General features: G+C 48.0%; 2 protein-coding genes across 10 annotated transcripts in view; one reads left to right on the top strand and one right to left on the bottom strand.

The window, feature by feature from the left end:
- LOC134470343 (nephrocystin-1-like) overlaps positions 1 to 6,686 on the top strand; it is a 48,485-nt gene extending 41,799 nt beyond the window's left edge. For 4 of the 9 annotated variants that reach the window (XM_063229865.1, XM_063229866.1, XM_063229867.1 and 1 more), the window contains 3 exons: positions 624 to 697; positions 4,804 to 4,848; positions 6,271 to 6,686. In XM_063229865.1, coding sequence (XP_063085935.1) covers positions 624 to 697; positions 4,804 to 4,848; positions 6,271 to 6,588 — 437 coding nt within the window. In that variant the 3' untranslated portion in view covers positions 6,589 to 6,686. Of the gene's footprint in view, positions 1 to 623; positions 698 to 4,803; positions 4,849 to 5,106; positions 5,302 to 6,270 lie in introns of those variants that run through there. The other 5 variants (XR_010040772.1, XR_010040773.1, XR_010040776.1 and 2 more) reach the window with 5 other exon arrangements.
- Positions 6,687 to 14,382: 7,696 nt separating this feature from the next.
- Positions 14,383 to 18,174, bottom strand: part of LOC134471450 (liprin-alpha-1-like) — a 59,659-nt gene continuing 55,867 nt past the window's right edge. The window contains 2 exon segments of the mRNA XM_063230341.1: positions 14,383 to 16,095; positions 17,236 to 17,305. Coding sequence (XP_063086411.1) covers positions 17,247 to 17,305 — 59 coding nt within the window. The 3' untranslated portion in view covers positions 14,383 to 16,095; positions 17,236 to 17,246.

Consider the following 18,174-nt stretch of genomic DNA (forward strand, 5'->3'; position numbering starts at 1 on the left):
ATAAAGTATCAGTGTTCCCCACACAATATCTGGTCACGTGACCAGACTCTCCTGTTCTTAATGATAGAACTGTGGGGGAGGACCGGCGGCGGCTGAAAAGATAAGTATGAAATATAAATGACCTTTATTTTGAGAATGCAGAGAGAGACACCCTGATCCCCCGGGGCGTGGCATCTCCGCCCCAGGGTCGGCGATCTCTCCATGGAACACGTGGAGTGAGGCACATAAGTAGCCTCAGTTTGGGATGGAAGCTAAGGGGGGCATTAGGGAAGCACAGGTAGCCCATTGGTCCTAGGTTTGACGCCACAGGTAAATCCCCAGGGGCGGGAAGATGGCGTCACAGGTAAATTCCTAGGGGCGGGGGAGACAGGGGCTTCCTGGTTCTGGTTGAGGCTTTCCTGGCTACAGAGTCCTGTCTGGGCCAAAACCCTTTCACTGAATTCTTTCCTGGCACACCTGTACAAGGTATAGGGAGGGGCAGAGGTGGAGGTTAAAGTGTATAGAAGGTGTTATCAAGAAATCATTTGGTACCGTGATTTTAATGTGAATGAATATGCGTGTGTGTAGTGCAGTCAGGTACAGTGAATGCAGTTCACGTAAGCTTCTCCTCTTGTGTCTTTCAGAGCTCATCAGTCACCCAATGCTGGCCTCCTTCCCCCAGCTCCTGGAGCAGCCTGAAGTGATGGACGCGCTAAGGGTGGGTAGTGCCCTCCATACTGGAAACCAGCTGGATCTGTGGCTGACACACCGTGGTAATGGGTTCAGACTCCTGCCCTAGGCCGTTTTCCTCCCGCAGGAGGATGGTGTCTCCCCGTCCCCTCCACTGCCTACCTGACTCAGCTTCAATCTTTCCAGTGTTAGTACAAATGTCACTTCCCAACAAGCAGGTGGAGTCTGCTGTGTGCACACTGCACTCTCTTGCCTGTTTGTTCCTTGATTTGTGGTAGCCTGTGATGGTGTCCTAAGAGCAAAAATTCTGAAGGGTTTGGTAGAGGAATCAACTGCGTTTTCAGGGAAGAGCCAGGACATGCGTATCATTTTTAATTTGACACGTACCGTCTGCTGTGTGAAATAGCACTGATGTTAGGTGGAGCCATACGAAATCTCTCATTCTCAGCCACATTTAACTGTTTCACATGGCTCAGCCTAAAATATCAGAGTCAATAAATACTAGCAGTCCTGTGTTCATGCGAGACCCGTGCATTGGTAATGCGGCATTGTGACAGGGAAGTGTCATCCTGGGCCTTGAAGATTTAAAATAGGCAGTGAATGTGGGTCGGGGCCCTGCTGCCTTAAAGAAGATAAAGGGCTGGGGCCACAGAGGACTTTCAACCTGCCGAGGGGTGAAGACCCTGCAGGTGAGTGGTCAACAGGAACAGACCGTTTGGGGCAGGAGGGAATCGAGAGTGCTGGTGAGGGAGCATGGCGGATCTTGGGGTCTTTATGTGGAAGGTGATGAGGGGGCCTGGGGCCAGGTAACCCGGAAGAGTCTGCTGCAGCCTGACCCGCTGGCAGTGCAGGGGGGTGGAAGAGCTCTGCCGCTGAGGGGGTTTGGGCGGGCCTGACAGAATTGGAAGGGCTCCATCTTCAGAGATTTACACTAGACCTTGAACGGGATTCATGCGCTGGCTTGGCTGAGGCAGGGGGCGTGCACAGTTCCAGCGACATTTAGAGAAAGAAGAGTTAAGAAAGTGTTCATAGTACATGATAGTCTATGATTTTAAATGGGTTCGCGTGGAACTGTAGTTAGGTAATGCAGTGTTTGTCTTATTTCCCCTCCAAAATCATTTGTGTCATCATGTTCATTCATTTTCAGAACATAAGTGCATTCATTCATTCAGCAAAGATTTCAGAGTACAAGGGGCCATTAAAATGTACAGCACATGTTTGCTTTTTTAAAAAATCTATTCCAGTGAAAGACGCATTGTCATTAAGCCCCCCGCAACAGTCCCCTCCTTGCTGCAGACACGCTCAGCCCATCCCTCTCGCCACTTTCTGAAGCAGTTCTGGAAGTCATCCTCCATGGCTTTAGGGGGCGTGATCAGAAGCACAGTGAATGCTGCTGCCACGTGCCATCCGGTGGAAAGGCAGCTCACAGTGTCCTCAGCCACCCTTTCCACCGGATCTGACCCTGTGTGACCTCTGGCTCTTCCCCAAAGTCAAAATGACCATGAAAGGTAAATGTTTTGAGTAGATTTAGGACCTCAAGGCAGCCAGCAGCACCACGGAAGCCATGGAAGAGGACTCAGAACTGCCTCAGACGGTGGCCAGAAAGGTGGGATAAATACGTCCAAAGTGAAAGGGAGGATTGTGAGGGGTATGGAGAACAATGTGTCTTTTACTGTAATAATTTTTTAAAAATTTAAGCACTCACCGTGTCTTTCAGTCACACCTGGTATTTCTCTAGGTGTGCACCAGGCAGATTCAGGATGCGACATTCAGAAAGAACTCAAATGCTAAGCTGGTCTAAAATCTGCCTGTCTTCCATGAGCAGGTGGCTCAGACACAGCCCTGGCTGGCACAGAGCTCAGCAGGGGCCACACCAGAGCTGCACTGTCAGCCAACTCTGCATGTGCCCAGATACACCAAGATATACCACGGCTGGTCAAGAAAGCTCAGGCCCAGCCTGGGCAGCTTAGCAGTGCAGGAGGACCCTGGCTCCAAAGAACATGAATACAGAAGAGCCGAGGATGTGGCTCAGTGTAATGGCCCTGGCAGCCCCTTGTACTGGAAAGGAAAAAGAAGAAAAGACATAAACTAGGGGCTGGGGATTTAGCTCAGCGGCATAAGCGCCTGCCTTGCAAGCAGGCAGTCGTGAGTTTGATCCCTGGTACCGATAAAAAGGAAAAAAACCAAAAAAGACATAAACTCGTTCAAATCTCTTTATTAAATGAAAAAAATTCATTTGAGATCTTTGCCTATGAGATCTAGACAGAGAAAGGTATCAGCGATCACCTCTGATCCTGGGTTATTTTATCTGTATTTTCTTAAGTTACCTGTATAACAAATAATGAAAATTAGTAACAAGAGTAGTTAGCCCTACACTCCTGAGCCTGTCCCTCGAGGCCAACTGTGTGACTCAGGATAAGCTCAGGGGGACTGGGTGGCCAGTGCAGTCCCATCCAGCTTGACTCAGTGGGATACTTGCTCCACAGCCCCCCAAGGGTGCAGGCTGGGGGAAGCCCCACCACCTTACAGCACCCTGGGAAGTGAGTAGCTGCAGGAAAAGAGAGTGGAGGGCTGTCCTTGGGGTTTCTGCTGCCCTTGCCTGAGGAACCCGGGCCACTTGTCACAGGGCATTGACAAGGAAGAGGCCCACTCCACTTCCCTGGTCGGGAGCTGTGAGGTAGGGGCTGTGTTTGTTCCAGAAGGGAAGAGGTGAGCCACACATGGTTTCTGTCTCCACCAACTCAGTCTTGGCAAAGCATCCCACCGCCTGCTGGTGACCCAGTGAACAATAGCATGGAAGCCCCACACATCAACAGGAGGCCATGTTTCCATACAAGAAGTCTGAATCCCCTGAGTGACTTATCTGTATAGCTCCTGAAATCCACACTGAAGTGTGTGGACCTGCTGGTATGCACTTAGCCAAGTTCACTTTGTGGTGGGCATTTTAAAAATAATTACGGCCCCTGGCCCATTTCATGAGGCACTCAGGCTTCCTAAGGGTCCTCTGCAAGCTCCTGAGCACCTACAGCCCAGTGGAGCTAGGGTGGGTGCCACATCCCCAAGGGGGTAACCAGGAGCCCTCTGGGACCTGCCAGCCTCCAGTGAAAAAGGGCCCTTTGGCGCCCCCTTCCTTCTGTGGGGAATGTCTTCCTTGGCCTAGTGCTTTCAGGTTGCCCAGGAAAATCAGGTGCCAACAGGAAGACTCCCACAAATACACACAACCCAGGCCCTGGGCTGGGCAGCCTGGCCACATTCCACCCAGACCCAGGTCTGCTCTGTGAAAGGCTTCAGTTCCTGTTTCTGTGGGATCAGCTGAACTCTGGGTGTTCATTTCTCTCAAGAAGCTCTTGTGACGTCTTGTGGACAGATTGGAATTATTTACTTGCAAAACCACTTCAGTCTGTCTGACCCCAGGCGGTATCATCATCGCAGCAGGCAGGATTGCTAGGAGCTGGGCATTTGGTGGTGGTGTCTGCTCTCATTGATAGCTTACCTGAGAAGCTATTTAGAAGCCTAATTCTGTTTCATTGTCCTGCTGTGTCTGCACACCGACTTTTCTTTTTTTCCCTCTGATCCAATACTGGGGATTGAACCCAGAGCTTTCACACTGAGCTACATCCCAATCCCTCTTCTCCTTTCTTTTCTTTTCTTTTCTTTTTTGAAGACAGGGTCTTGCTAAGTCATTAAGTTGCACAGGCTGGGCTTGAACTTACTCTCCTCCCTCTGTCTCAGCTTTCCAGAGAACTGGGATTACGGACAGTTTTTAAAAAATTAGTTCTGACTTAAAAATGGGCATGGTGACCCATGCCTGTAATACCAGTATTTGGGAGGCTGAAGCAGAAGGATCATAACAAGTAGAACTACACAGTTCAAGGCCAGCCTAGGCTACATAACAGCCCTGTCTCAACAACACAACACAAAACAAAAAACACAGGTATCTTTCATGGACATGTCCAGTCAGTCCTGTTCCACACTCTTAGCAGTGGACACCTAATGACAGAGTCGCTTCTGGCGTGTGTAGATTCCGAGTGGCATTTCTAGCCCTGCTCATAAGCTTATTATACCATAAAGTGGCACAAGTGTTGCAAGGATTTGTGAATACTCAAACTAATATATTTCTGTTGGCTTTTGTAGAGTTCATGGGCTGAGAAAGAAAGCACACTGAAAAGATCAGAGAAGGTAATACGATTTTTCACCTGGGACTTTCTGTAGTGCTATGGTTGCGTGCATGTTCTTTAGCTAAAAAGTCATAGCCCCGCTTACTCAGGTAGCTGTGCTATTTCGGTTTCAAAGACATATTCTAAGAAGGGTGTGCATGGCCTCCAGAATGTCATTTCAGGTCACTGAGGTTTATTTAAATGAAGGGGGAATTTCTAAACCAGAGTCTCCAGCTGGCTATCCCATATCCCTGATTTTTAAAAAAAAATTTCCCTCCAGCTGCCAACAACTAAATCACATGGGGACAAGGAAAGATGAGTTTGGCCTGGGCTGTGTCCCATACTCACAAGTGCCTGGGTCCGCTCGTGTCACTTAGAAGAACTGTGATTATCACAGAAGTCGCATGGATCTGTGAGCAGCGGTTCAACTGCGCTAACCCAAGATCAGCAGGCGACTTCTGTAAAGGGCCGGGTGGTAAATATTTCACCCTGCGGGCCACACATCTGGCGACAAGCACTGTCCTCTGCCGCCAGGATACAAGTGACTGAGGCTGGCCTCGGACCTCTGAGGCCCTGTGTACACACAGACGCATTTCCCCGTGGTCCTGTTTGCCATTTCCTGATCTAAAGTGCTGGTTATCTGAAGTGTTGATCTAAGTAAGGGTTGTGGGAGAACAAGCAAACCGAAAACTCTGACTGCTGGGGGTGCTATATCCCATAGACTTATTTACACAGCATATAAATATACCACAGACTTATTTATACAGCTTACTTGGGCTTCCCTTTGCTATATGACCTTTCCCACAGCTGGCACACGACCTTTGCTAAAAGGCAGGCTGCAGTACCTCAGTGTTGTCAGGGCAGTGTTTGTGTGGAGAGCGCTGCATACGGATTGCTCTGCCCTCAGCCATTGTGCCCCTTGTGCCCCGGCCATGGCCTGATGGCCTCGAGGCTGGGTGGATCCTCTTGATACAGGGAGGCTCTGGTGCCCTCTGGACCACAGGACCCCCGCTTCCCAGCCCAGGCACTGCTAGAATTTTACCGAATCCTTACCTCCTGGATCTCCTTTCTCTGGACCCCATGTGTACATCTGTCCCTCCCTTACAGAAGCCAGACAGTTGTCTCTACTATGCTGTCACTGGGCTAAGTAGACACAGCTGACCTTGCTCTGCATCTTAGCAGAACCACACATTTGTCACCAGCGTTAGATGGCAATGCCGTGGTCTCCTGAGAGTGTGTGACACTCAAGGAGACACTGGGAGACTGTCTCAGGGAACCCCCCGGCTGTGCTCTGGGGTGGCTTTTTAGCTGTCAGGCACAAAGGGCACCTCTCCCATGGCGCCTTGCAGGTGGCTTTTAACTAACAAGGGTCAGAATCTCCTGCTTTAGTATAATGATGTGTTCCACCCACGGTTACTCTTGCTGGCTGCCGCTGTTTCCCCAGAGGGACAGAGAGCTCCTGAAGGCCAGCTTCCTCCTGGTCTACCACGACCGTGTGCTCCCGCTGCTGCACTCCACGCTGCTGCCCCCCTTCCGGTGGGCCGAAGAGGAGACCGAGGCTGCGCGGTGGAAAATCATCGCTGACTTCCTCAAGCAAACCCAGGAGAACCAGGGTGCCCTGCAGGCCCTGCTGTCCAAGGACGGAGTCCATGAGCCTTTCGACCTCTCGGAGCAGGCCTACGACTTCCTGGGTGCGGGCAGGAGGAGTGATCCACGGGGAGGCCTCTCACCAAGTGGCAGAACCCAGAGTGACCCATTCTGACTGGGACCTGCTCTTTTTCTGTACAGATGGTATTTTTAAAGATATATTTATCTAATAATATGAATGCTTTTAAAAAATAAAATCAATTTTATAAGGAATACTGTTATACTTCAATTTGAAGATAACTTTCAAAAACCAACTACTTAAGTTTTAAGTTGATAGTACAGATTTCTACATAAGCCAGATCTTATGAAAAGCCAAGTTTATGTTTATTCAGAAACAACCCACAAAATAGAAGATATTTCCAAATCACATATCTGACAAGAATTTCATAGCCAATATATATAAATTTACAAGTTTTACTAGCAAAATTGATCTCATCTGTTAATCACTCAATTCAGTTTGATATTTAAATATGATTTACCCCTAATTAGCCATTTTTTCCTTTTAAAATCAATATGTGTGTTCTGTCAAAAAGAAATCAAGGGGCTGGGAATACAGCTCAGAGGCATAAGCACCTGCCTGGCAAGTGAAAGGTCTTGAGTTCAATTCCCAGTGCCAAAGAAAAAGAAAAAAAAGAAATCAAGCCTGGAGAGTGGGATTATCTCACCCTTCCAGAGTACAGAGATGAGCTAATCGGGTCTTTCTCCATTCAGATAAACCTGTGGCTGCTGGCAGAAGTCCAGCCTTGCTGTTGTAATTAACGGTAGCAGCTGATGAGTGGAACCAGCCGGCATTGATGGAGTGCCTTTTGTGCGACTGGCACTGTTCTGGCTGGTTCCGTGGTCTTCACCACCACTGCAGCAGGAAGACCTGGTTTTCTCCATGTTACTGCTGTTACTGCTGTGCCCAGGCCAGCACATGAGATCCTCGCCTGAGATCAGAGCTAGTGGGTAGCACGGCTGATGCACACTGAAGACCGGGTGTCATTTTCTATTCATGAGATGCAAGCATTTAAGAACTGTGTGCAAATAAAATCTGAGGACACTATTTGAAGAAAAGTATGACAGGTTGGTTGGGAAAGGGTGTAACCTCAACTCTTAGAACCATTAGAGGTTTTTTACAGCATTCTGCTATAAAAGAGGCAGGTATGTTTAGAGATCTGTCAGGTTGTTAAATTTCTGTACCACATCCTAGTTAACCCTTAACCTAAACTTGGTCCTTGTATAAGTCCATTTGCTACCACTATGACAGGATACCTAAGCAGGGTCACTTACAGAGAAAACAGGTGTTTACCTCACAGCCATGGAGTTTCAGGGAGCGGCACAGTATCCGCTAGGCTCTGGCAAAGGCCACTGGAGTTCACGGCAGGCAGGATGGCAACCCACAGAGCAGGGAGGGCACTTGTCCCCAACTTGCTCTGCCCTGCCAAGAGCTGCCCCCATGGGACCTGCCTTCATCCCTGCTGGGGGCAGGACCCCAAGATCCAACCAACTGCCCTAACCCTCCCTCCCCCACCTCTTAAGGGTCCTGGCAGCTCCTCACATCACCACACAGGGGACCAAGCTTCCAACACAGGAGGTTTGGGGACACACCTAAATTCTACCCTCAAGCCACGCAGTCCTTAGTCTTGGAAATTGGCATGGCATGGAGGGTCACCGGCCACAGCAGTGATCATCAGAACCTGGCCTTGGAAAAGAGGCTTCACAATGTCTCTGAGAGTGAGTTTGGGGGACCCCCTCCCTCCACCCTCCACCCTCCCGTCTTCCCTCAGTGACAGGTGAGGTGCTGATGATGCCCAAGACACCTTTGCCATCACCACATAGCCCCCTGGGGTACCTCTAGATGACAGCCTCCTGTCCCCCGGACCGTGCCCTCCACAGAAGCAGGGACTTGTTCCTACACTGTTGCTGAGTGGCTGTCTCGTCATCCCCAAGGCCCTCTCCGGAAGGAACGGGAGGCTGTGTGAACCCCCCCCCCCCGTGACTCATTTCTCTGCAGAACCTTTATTTCCTAGGTTCTGCCTTTCTGTTTTTAACCACTGACCATGCTGGTGGATTCCTTTCCCAGGATGGAGTCAGAGAGGACGAACTGGCCTGAGGGTGTGTTTCCAGACTCATCCAGGCTGCTCTGAAGATGTGTCATGCGCCTGGACAATGTCATAGTTTCTGACACATGAGAAAAGTACAGAGACTGGAGAGAAAACAGCTTCAGTGTCGCTGAGGCCAAAATCTGAGGGTCGTGGCATGTTAGTCTGAGTAGAGGGGACAGATGTCTCTGCCACCGATTGACCACCTTCTCTTCAACCAGTGGAATCTTGGTGGGATTTAAAAAAAAAAAAAAAAAAGAAACCTCTTTTTCAAATGCTCCTCTTTAGCTTCCAAAACAGGAAGGGGCTGTCAAGGAGCCAGAAACATCCTGAAAACCAGTCCCGGCACTTTGGTGTCAATGAGCCAGGCTAGGCCACCCTGAGCTGACCTGAGAGCTGGGCGGGTGAATAGCAATGGGGTGACCTGCGGCCCATGCTGATGACGCGCCTGCAGTGACTGTCACTGTGGCCTGCCCTGGGGCTGGGACTCCCTAATGCAGGACCGTGGCAAGGGGTGGGGCAGGACCTGTTCCTCCCCAGCCTCGAGACCTCTTGGCACCAGCCGAGTGTTTCTCATCAGATCCACTGCAGGTGAAATTCCTCGCAGTTCCCGAGCCTGGTGCTCAGCGTGATGAGGGGTGGCAGCCCAAGAGGAGGACGATTTCAGAGCTCTGTGATTTTGTGGTCTCATGTGTGAGGTCAGAACAGCCCAAATGGAACCAGCGCCATCAGTGACAGCTGGCAGTGGAGAGTGGGCTCAGTAGCAGCTGGGAAGCCTATCTGTTCAGTGAAGAGCTGGAGGTGTTATCTGCCAGCAGAGGGCTTTGTCACTGTGCAGGACAGTCAGGTGGCTCGAAGACCCCTCCATCTCTGCGTCCTGCCATTACATTCAAGTTCCAACAGTGCCACGGCCAGGGAATGGGTAGCACTGTGGCAACGCAGAGCAAAAGTGTGCCAGTGTTCTTCCTACCGAGACTCGTCCTCTGTGGACTGACTCCCCAGCTGCCCCTGGGCACCTGTGGATTCAGACACATTTTTAGATGAATCCCCACATCCTCCTGGGAAACTCAAGAATGAGCGACTCAAATCCAGACCTGCCATCTGAAGGCCGGGGATCTGAACACAGCAGCCAGATGGACTTCGTGGGGCAAGGCTGAGGACAGGGCGATGTGGCCTGGACCAAGGTGCAGTAGGACGTGGTGGCGTTGGGTGTCTGAAAAGCAGATTGGACCTTCACCTGCCCATTTATGTCAGCTTTGCCAGCAATAAGTAAATTGGCAGACCTTTGTCCTCTCACGGAGGCCAAAATGGGGAAACACACACACACACACACACACACACACACACACACGCACGCATATACACACAATGCACACGGCTCCTGCTTTCTGAGCTCTTCGCCCACAGAGTCCCTCTTCTCTCCTGGCAGCTGTCGTCTTTGGAGCCTGAAGCTCATGCACACCCTAGCTGTGATACACACTACAAACACCACGTCACTCAGCCTCTCTTGAGTCCACCCCCGCTACACTCGCCTACCCCATCTGACAGTTGGGTGAATTTGATCTGTGAGACAGCAGCAGGCTAGAGCCAGGGAGACATGGAGAGGGAGAGCTTGTCCTGCTCCTTAGCAGGGGAGCCAGGGTCGGGGACGTCTGGGGCCCCTACGGACCGACCTTCATGTCCTTCTCTACCTGCAACTTCCCCACCTTGGGAGCACATTTGAGTCAGCAGACCGAGTCTCACGCAGAGCCAGCATTACCTCTGGATTTCTCACTGACCCAAAGCAATGAATTCTCTCCCTGTCACAGCGGATCAGAAGGGATTTTCTGACACATTCGATGGAAGTAATCCCCGTTACAGATAGTGCTGTCTGCTCTTCCCCCAGGTATCTCTGGCTTTCTCTGGGCCTGACCCTTTGGTACTGGGCAACCTGGAGATTGCTTCTGAGCGATGTGTAGAGCCGTGTGTTGACGGGGCAAGAGTTTGAGGAAGAGGAGTCGAAAAGAGACAGGCGGCTGTCTCCAGAGCCCTGAAGACTGGGAGGGGAGACTGAATCACTCCGAACCTCTACAGAGCATGCTCAGTGGGCCAGGCAGCCCTAAAGGTGGTGCGATGTCCTGGTTCCCCACAGGCACAAAGCTGCTGCTCCCCTGAAGCTCACATCCTAGAGAGGTGCGCAGATGGGGAGACAGAAAATTGGCAAATGAGTGGGTGACAAGAAAAGTACTTGCACAGAATCACAAGCTGGAGTGGTTTCTGCTCTAGTCAAGTACAGAAGGCTACTATGTCTCCCTGTGTCATTACCTAACTTACCCTAAAGCTGACTCTGTGCTAATACCCAGGGATTTCAGAACTGAGCTACGGAGCTCCAGTTTGGCCTTCAGTCCAAGACAGCAGTGCAAAGCCTCACAAATGGAAATGACCTTGAAGCCACAGCTGAGAAGAGACAAACCTGCAGCCTGGCCCCCAGCAAGCAGGCCTCCTGCTAAAGCAAGTGGAAAATCAGTATTCAAATAGGATTTGAACAAGAATCCTGTCCCATGACACATTATTTGTTAAGGTCTGGATACAAGCCAAAGTTACTGAATCTTTTGGAGCTGAACGAGAATCTCAGTATCTCCAAAGGGAAAAGACAAAAAGAAAATCAAGAGGTAGCAGCTCCAAGAGGATACAACAGTTGATATTGAGACACAAAAGCAGCTATTATAGGCAGCTCCAGAAAAGAAAGGGCAAACTCCTGAGCGATGAACAGAGAGACAGACCACCTCAGAGCGGGAGCAGATGAATCACACGCAGAGCCAAGCTGAGATTTTAGAGGCAGGAAATGTGTAACAGCCAAAATGACAGTACAGATCTGGCTCAGCCGCACGGCTCTGCCTGGCAAGCACAGGGTCCTGGTTCGATCCCCGTACCAAGCAAATAAAAAAATAACCGAAATGACAAAATCCAGTGGCAAACCCAATACCTCAGTAGACTCAATAACAATGTAAATGGCAGATCAATATAAACGGCCCAGTCTGAACAACAGAAAGGAAAGAGATTTAAACAATGAAGAAACGAGCTCAGGACTCTGTGGTACAATACTAAGGAGCTAACGTTCCTGTCAGGAAGGAGGAAAGAGTACAGTTAGAGAACATTTTGGTCAGAAATAAATGGTTAAAACTCCCCATGTTTGGTGAAAGACACAGGTGAAGATTCAAAAAGCTCAGTTACCAAACAAGATAAGGTCAGGAATTGTCATAACCAAACTACTAAAGCTAAAGACAGAGAGAGAACTTTTGGTGTGGTGTGGTGTGTGGTGTGTGTGTGTGTGTGGTTACTGGAGACTGAACCCAGGGCCTTCACACTGAGCTATAGCCCAGCCTTTTAAAATTTTTTTTTAATCTAAACACAGGGCCTCGAAACACCAGGCATGGTGGCGAATGCCTCTAATCTCAGCACTTGGGAGGCTGACCCAGGAGGATCTCTGGTGAGTTTAAAGCCAGTCTGATCTACAAAGTGAGCTCAAGGCCAGCCTGAAGGTTGCATTTTAAAAAATAAAATAAATAAATAACTAAACAAATAAAGACAGGGTTTCACTAAGTCACTAAGTTGTCAACACCAGGCTCAGATTTAATGACCTTCCTGCTTTAGCCTTCCTGAGTGTTGGGGTTACAGACATACCCCGCCACGCCCAGCTCTGACTGCAGATTTCTCATCAGAAATCATGAAGTGGAACGATATTTTTAAAGTGCTACAAGAAAAAAAATAAAGCCCAGCCAAAAATTCCATCTTCCATAAAGGTATTGTTTAGGAATAAAGGTGAATGAAAGATGTCCTCAGGTGGAGAAAAACTGAAGGACGTCATTGCCAGCAAAGTGACTCTAACAGCAATCCCATAGGATGCTCCTGGGCAGAGGGAAATACACTGGAAGGAAGCCGGGGGCATTGCTGTGACAGGGGAGTGCTCTGTGGATCACTACACCAGACTTCTCCGTCCGAAGTTCCCTCCTAAGTACAAGGGTTGAGAGTGAAAACTGTGGCATTTCTGAGGACCTTTTGATTTGTGTACCTCTGACATGATGACAAATGCATTAACAGGCGCTGGCATGGGGTTAAGATCTTTATGCTCAACTCAAAGTGGCAAATACCAACTCTGGGTAGCCTGGAAAGTTCTCAGAACCAGCCTGGCATCTAGCAAGAGCTGCCTGAGGATTGCCAAAGAAACCACCTTAAACGCGGGTTGGCGTTTCTGTCAAAGGCGGGCCTCGGCAGTGCGGTGCATGTGGAGTGACACGCATGTCCCCTGCATGTTGTGAGACTGCACGATTAGCGTGCTATTGTGGCAGAGGCTGAGATTTAGTCTTTGTTTTTCCATAGCCAAACGCTGAATGAAAGAGGATTTGAATGGAACGATAAAAATGGCCAAAACACCCAAAAGAACTCAGGAAAGGGGGCTGGGGGTTTAGCTCAGTGGCATAAGCGCCTGCCTTGCAAGCAGGCAGTCGTGAGTTTGATCCCCGGTACCGATAAAAACGAAAAAGACCAGAAAAAAAAAAAAAAAGAACTCAGGAAAGGCACTATAGACTAAATACAAATGCATAAAAAATAAAATGGTAGATGTACTCAAATAATATCAGTAATACTAAATGTAAGTGGTCTAAAGTCATCGATGAGAGGTAGCAAACTTTAGAACTACAGCAGAGCCATAAAAACTCATAAACACAGCTGGGCAGGGTGCCGCACTCCTGTAATTCCAGCACTGGGGAGGCTGAGGTGGGAGGACAGCTGTGAGGTCAAGGCCAGCCTGAACTGCATAGTGGACTCTGTCTCCAAAAGAAAAAAAAAGTCATAATTTTAAAGGTAAACGAAAAAGATAGTGAAACATTGACACCACCCCCCCAAAATGTGAATTTGGGAGGAGGACCAGGAAAATGAAGGCTAGGGGTTGGAAGCTGGAGACAAGTTGTCTCAGTCTCTGGGACCTGTTTTTGTGGGGAAAGCAGGGCTCACCGTGGGGTCCCAGTGTCGGGTACCAGGGCCCGAGCAGCCATGGCTCTTGGGATCCTTGGGGTAAATTCCCTCATGAAATACGACAGATGACTGGAAGGCAAAATCACTAACTAATCATTGTCACTAGGGAATTAAGGCCAGGAAATGAGACATAAATGCATGTGGGATATTTGAAATGCATTAAGTGATATGTGGGTGTCCAGAATAGCAGCAGCAATAGCACTAGGATATGGACCATCTACTCACCTACCACCCAGGGACACACCAAGGAACGCTGGAGAGTCTGGCCTCTTCTCTCTGCTCTGCAAACCCCATTCAAAAACACACAGTTTGCAAGGAAAAAGGCTGAGAACCAAGAGCTCAAACCCATGATTACTCTGAGATGCGCCATGTGAAACTTGAAAACAGGAGGGTAACACTGTATGAACAAAGGGTCTGACACAGCAGGCAAAGCTGAGCTTGTCAGTGTCCCACCCCCAACTGTGCTGGGGGCGCCTCCCCGCCCTGGTCTAACCAGGCCCAATCTTCAGCAGGACCCCATCTTCTCTTGCCTCATGCCCAGCTACACTTATGTCATCCAGCTTTCTGTCCGGTGATTTCCATAGCGACACTACCTTCAGAGAACCTGCCTGGAGCAGGAAGCAAAACAGCTGTGCCTGAGACAGGGATTTAGCTCAGTGTCATGAGTGCCTGCCTGGCAAGCATGAGGTTATGAGTTCGATGTCTGGTAACACACACACACACACACACACACACACACACACACACTCCAGCCGCACTTAACTTTTAACAAAATCTTGGCCTATTCAAAGAACTCTTCATTGGCAGTGAAAAATGATTCAGAACTTTATTGAAAGAAAGCAATAAATAATACTGTGATTAAAATAGTTCAAAAGTATATATATGTATATGACTGTATACTTTGTTACATACTCAGAAAATTCCACAAAAATTAATAGAAAAAGGGCAGTAATATGGATTGTACAAGTGAATTGTATGCATAAACCAAATTATTTTTTTTCTTTCTTTTTTTTTTTTTTTTTGTCTTTTTCGTTTTTATCGGTACCAGGTATCGAACTCACGATGGCCTGCTTGCAAGGCAGGCGCTTATGCCGCTGAGCTAAATCCCCAGCCCCTGCATAAACTAAATTAAAAAGGCATGCTGCCTCTACCCATGTATCAGTTGCACAATAAATAACACGCACCCTGATCTGACTCCTTCCTTGCTGGCTTTTTAATATGCCAGTGAAAAGCAAGTTGCTTTTGCTACTTGTTCAATCCAAAATGGCTATGTCATCAAAATCTAAAAATGTATGACTAGTTGAAACATGTTTATAAACCAATGTAAAAAGGTGACTGACATATGAAAAATAAGGCCTTGATTAGTTAGAGTTGTACAACTTTATTTTCAGGGTTTCCTGCTCTCATCTGCTCATGCACCAATGTCTGTGAGATGTGAGCACAGTGCTCAGTGATTGGTCCTCTAAGAATAGCTGGAGGCACCTTCCACATGCTCACAGGAAAGAGGCAGGGAAGGTGCCAGGCTGGGGTCCACCCCTGGCCACTCCAGCCCTGCTGAGAGCAGCTCCAAGCTCATGGCTTCTGGTCAAGTCTCTGAAGACAAGCTCCCCAAGTCCAGAGACAGGATGGGGAAAAGGGAACCAGTGCTAAGAAAGTTCTATAGTGCTCTGGTGCAACGGTTCAGTCCCGACTTTATTAGACTCTGATTTCTTGCTAAAAAAAGAACAGTTAAGGTCAGTCAACCTCAAAATATGACAACTGCTTGGAATGAAGTCTCCTGATTTTAAAATGACTGATGTAGAGCAAGGTGAAGGATAATGCACATTGCTTATGTCACAACAATTTTATAAATGTAGTAAACTGGGCTGGGGATTTAGCTCAGTGGCATAAGCACCTGCCTTGCAAGCAGGCAGTCCTGAGTTTGATCCCTAGTGCCGATAAAAACAAAAAAGACAAAAAAAGGGGCTGGGGATTTAGCTCAGCGGCATAAGCACCTGCCTTGGAAGCAGGCAGTCGTGAGTTCGATCCCTGGTACCAATAAAAAGGAAAAAGACCAAAAAAAAAAAAAAAAAAGTAACAAAAAAGACAAAAAAAAGTGTAGTAAACTAATTTTTTCAGGGATGGCTTATCATTAAAAAGTTAAATAGTAATAATTACAATATGTGCACAATTTACAAAAGCCATGTATTTGTTCATAGGGTTTATACATACAAGCACTACAGTACATTCATTTGAAAGACTAAAATTAGATATAAGAACATGAATTGCTTCCAGAGATATCTAAACATAGATGAAAAAGTAAGTAACTATATAAATGAAAAGTCCTAAGTTTACAAAAATAGAAGAAACATTAAATTCTAAAATATTTTCTCTATGTTATTGATGAATTTTTTATTAATTAAAAACTCTGTTATAAAATATCCATATAACAAGTATTAACAGATAGCGATTCGACTGAATTAAAAAATGTAGTCTCTGTTGGATTCCAAATGCTGCACATCATCTGTAGAAGTAGTGCAGGAAAACTGGAAGATAAAAACAAACAGAAAGCCTCTCTTAACACAAACCACCTGGAAAAGGACCATGACTTCAGACACACACGCTGGGGCCCACTTCCCCAGGCCTCCTGCCTCCTCCCTGCTGGAGCGTCAGCAGGCAGAACACTGAGGACCCTGCTCATGGACTAGAGAGGTTTTACATTTTGTGACAGTTTTAAAAGTTAAAGTTAAAAGACTATGGAGCCCATCCCAGATTCCAGCTGAGGCACTGAACACAAGCACAGTAGGCAGAGCTCCAGCTGGGGTTCTGATCACGGGTCAATGACACCTCTGCCATCAGTCAGTCAGAGCTCTAGACCATGAGGACACAAGTGGCTCACTGGCGCCCAGGCATGGCAATGCAGCTTTGTGTTTAAAATGTCTGCCATGTATGGTGGCACGTCTGCAATCCCGTATGTCAGAAGGCTGAGGCAGAAAGATTGCAAGTTTGAACAAGGACTAGATGATCTAGGAAGACCCTGTCCCCACTAAAAAGGGGATGGGGTGCTAGGGATATAGCACAGTGGGAACACTCTGGGTTCAATTCCCCATATATGTGTGCGTACATGTGTGTTTGTAACAAAGCCAGTATAGGAGCTGTGTACCACTGTGTATAAACACAGTGGAAGAGATGCTTCCCAATCTCAGGCTCTGGCCTCCTGGTGTGGTCAGCTTTTGGGGTGCTTTTTTCCTCAGTTGCTGCTTTCCTGCCCACCCCCCAACAATGGCATCAGCAGATCATCACTTCAAGTGAGTAGGCATTTTTAGCTTTTAGGAAAAAATGGGGACGAACGTGTTTTTCTTTAAAACTGGAGACACAAGGGACACAGGAGAGGGGAGGTAAAAAGATTTAAGATGTCCTAGTACAGGTACCAACTCTCCATGATGAATTTAAGTACAACTAACTTACTAATAAAAATAAAAGTTAATAGAACAAAAATGACACACAGCCCTCTTTATGGTCAGCTAAAAACCAAAATCACCTTGATGGGTACAGAGCTACTATTTCTGTCATTTTGAAGTTCCCCATGTAAATTGGCATGGTCTAAACCCACACTGTTAGCCCTGTTACAGCTTCACCCTGCTGTACAGGGATGATCTCCAGGGATTACGCTGCTCTCTACTCACCAACAGGAGGCTTAACGGGAGGAAGTCCTGGTTGTCGCAGAATCCAACTTCTGTGTTTCTGATACACTGCCTGTTCCAACAACCATGAGAGGAAGTGTGCAAAAACAAAGTGCTGTTAGTTTTAACACTTCACACGGGGCACAGGTAAGATACACATCTCCACACCTACAATGGTGTCTACTGAGGAATCCTAAGACTGCCTGGGAGAGTGAGGCAAGAGCATCAGAGGGCTGCCCAGAGTGGTTCTGTCACCACCCAAGGGGACACTGGCACCTAAAATAGCAATAGGGCCCCTTGGAAGTGCAAACCACCTCAGTGTGCACATACAGAGAGGACAACCACCTAACATAGCTACTCTGCAGCTCCTTAAGCCACACTTTGATATAGCAACTGGACTTTTCCTTGTGCCCTACAGCTAGACCTCCAGGAATGAATGGGGTGAATCAGCAGCACGAAGGGGAGGAGGGAACCCCAGCTGCTCTGCAGGCACTGCTCTCAGGGTGGGTTGCAGGCAAAGAGGCACAGCCCAGAGGCCATGGCCAGTGCTTCTCAGAGGACTAAAGCTTGTCTTAGTTTCTACAAAAAAGGATGGAGAACACGGAGGCAGGGGTCCTTGTTTGACAAACACTGGGTGGCTAAACAGGCAGTACAGCCCTGTCACAAACTGGGTAAAGAGCTTGCAACATCTTCGGCAGATATTTACACTCCCAGTTGTACAGTGTTTTGTTTTCCTGCAAGTATACCAGGAATACTTCTTAGCAACATCTTGCCATAGCTCTAGAAAAGACAGATAGCTGGCCGTGTTGGTAAGACTGGGCAGTCATTGTAAACCTTCATTCTAAAGTCTAGGAGACATGCTGTAATTTATCTTATACTCTCCACCTCGCAAGTCATTTGTAACAGTCCACCTTCTTACCAATGTGGCATAGACATCTTCTA

Source organism: Cavia porcellus, unplaced genomic scaffold (assembly GCF_034190915.1).
Source record: "Cavia porcellus strain 051 isolate PalLab524CR breed Dunkin Hartley unplaced genomic scaffold, mCavPor4.1 scaffold_18, whole genome shotgun sequence".
NCBI classification, from domain to species: domain Eukaryota; kingdom Metazoa; phylum Chordata; class Mammalia; order Rodentia; family Caviidae; genus Cavia; species Cavia porcellus.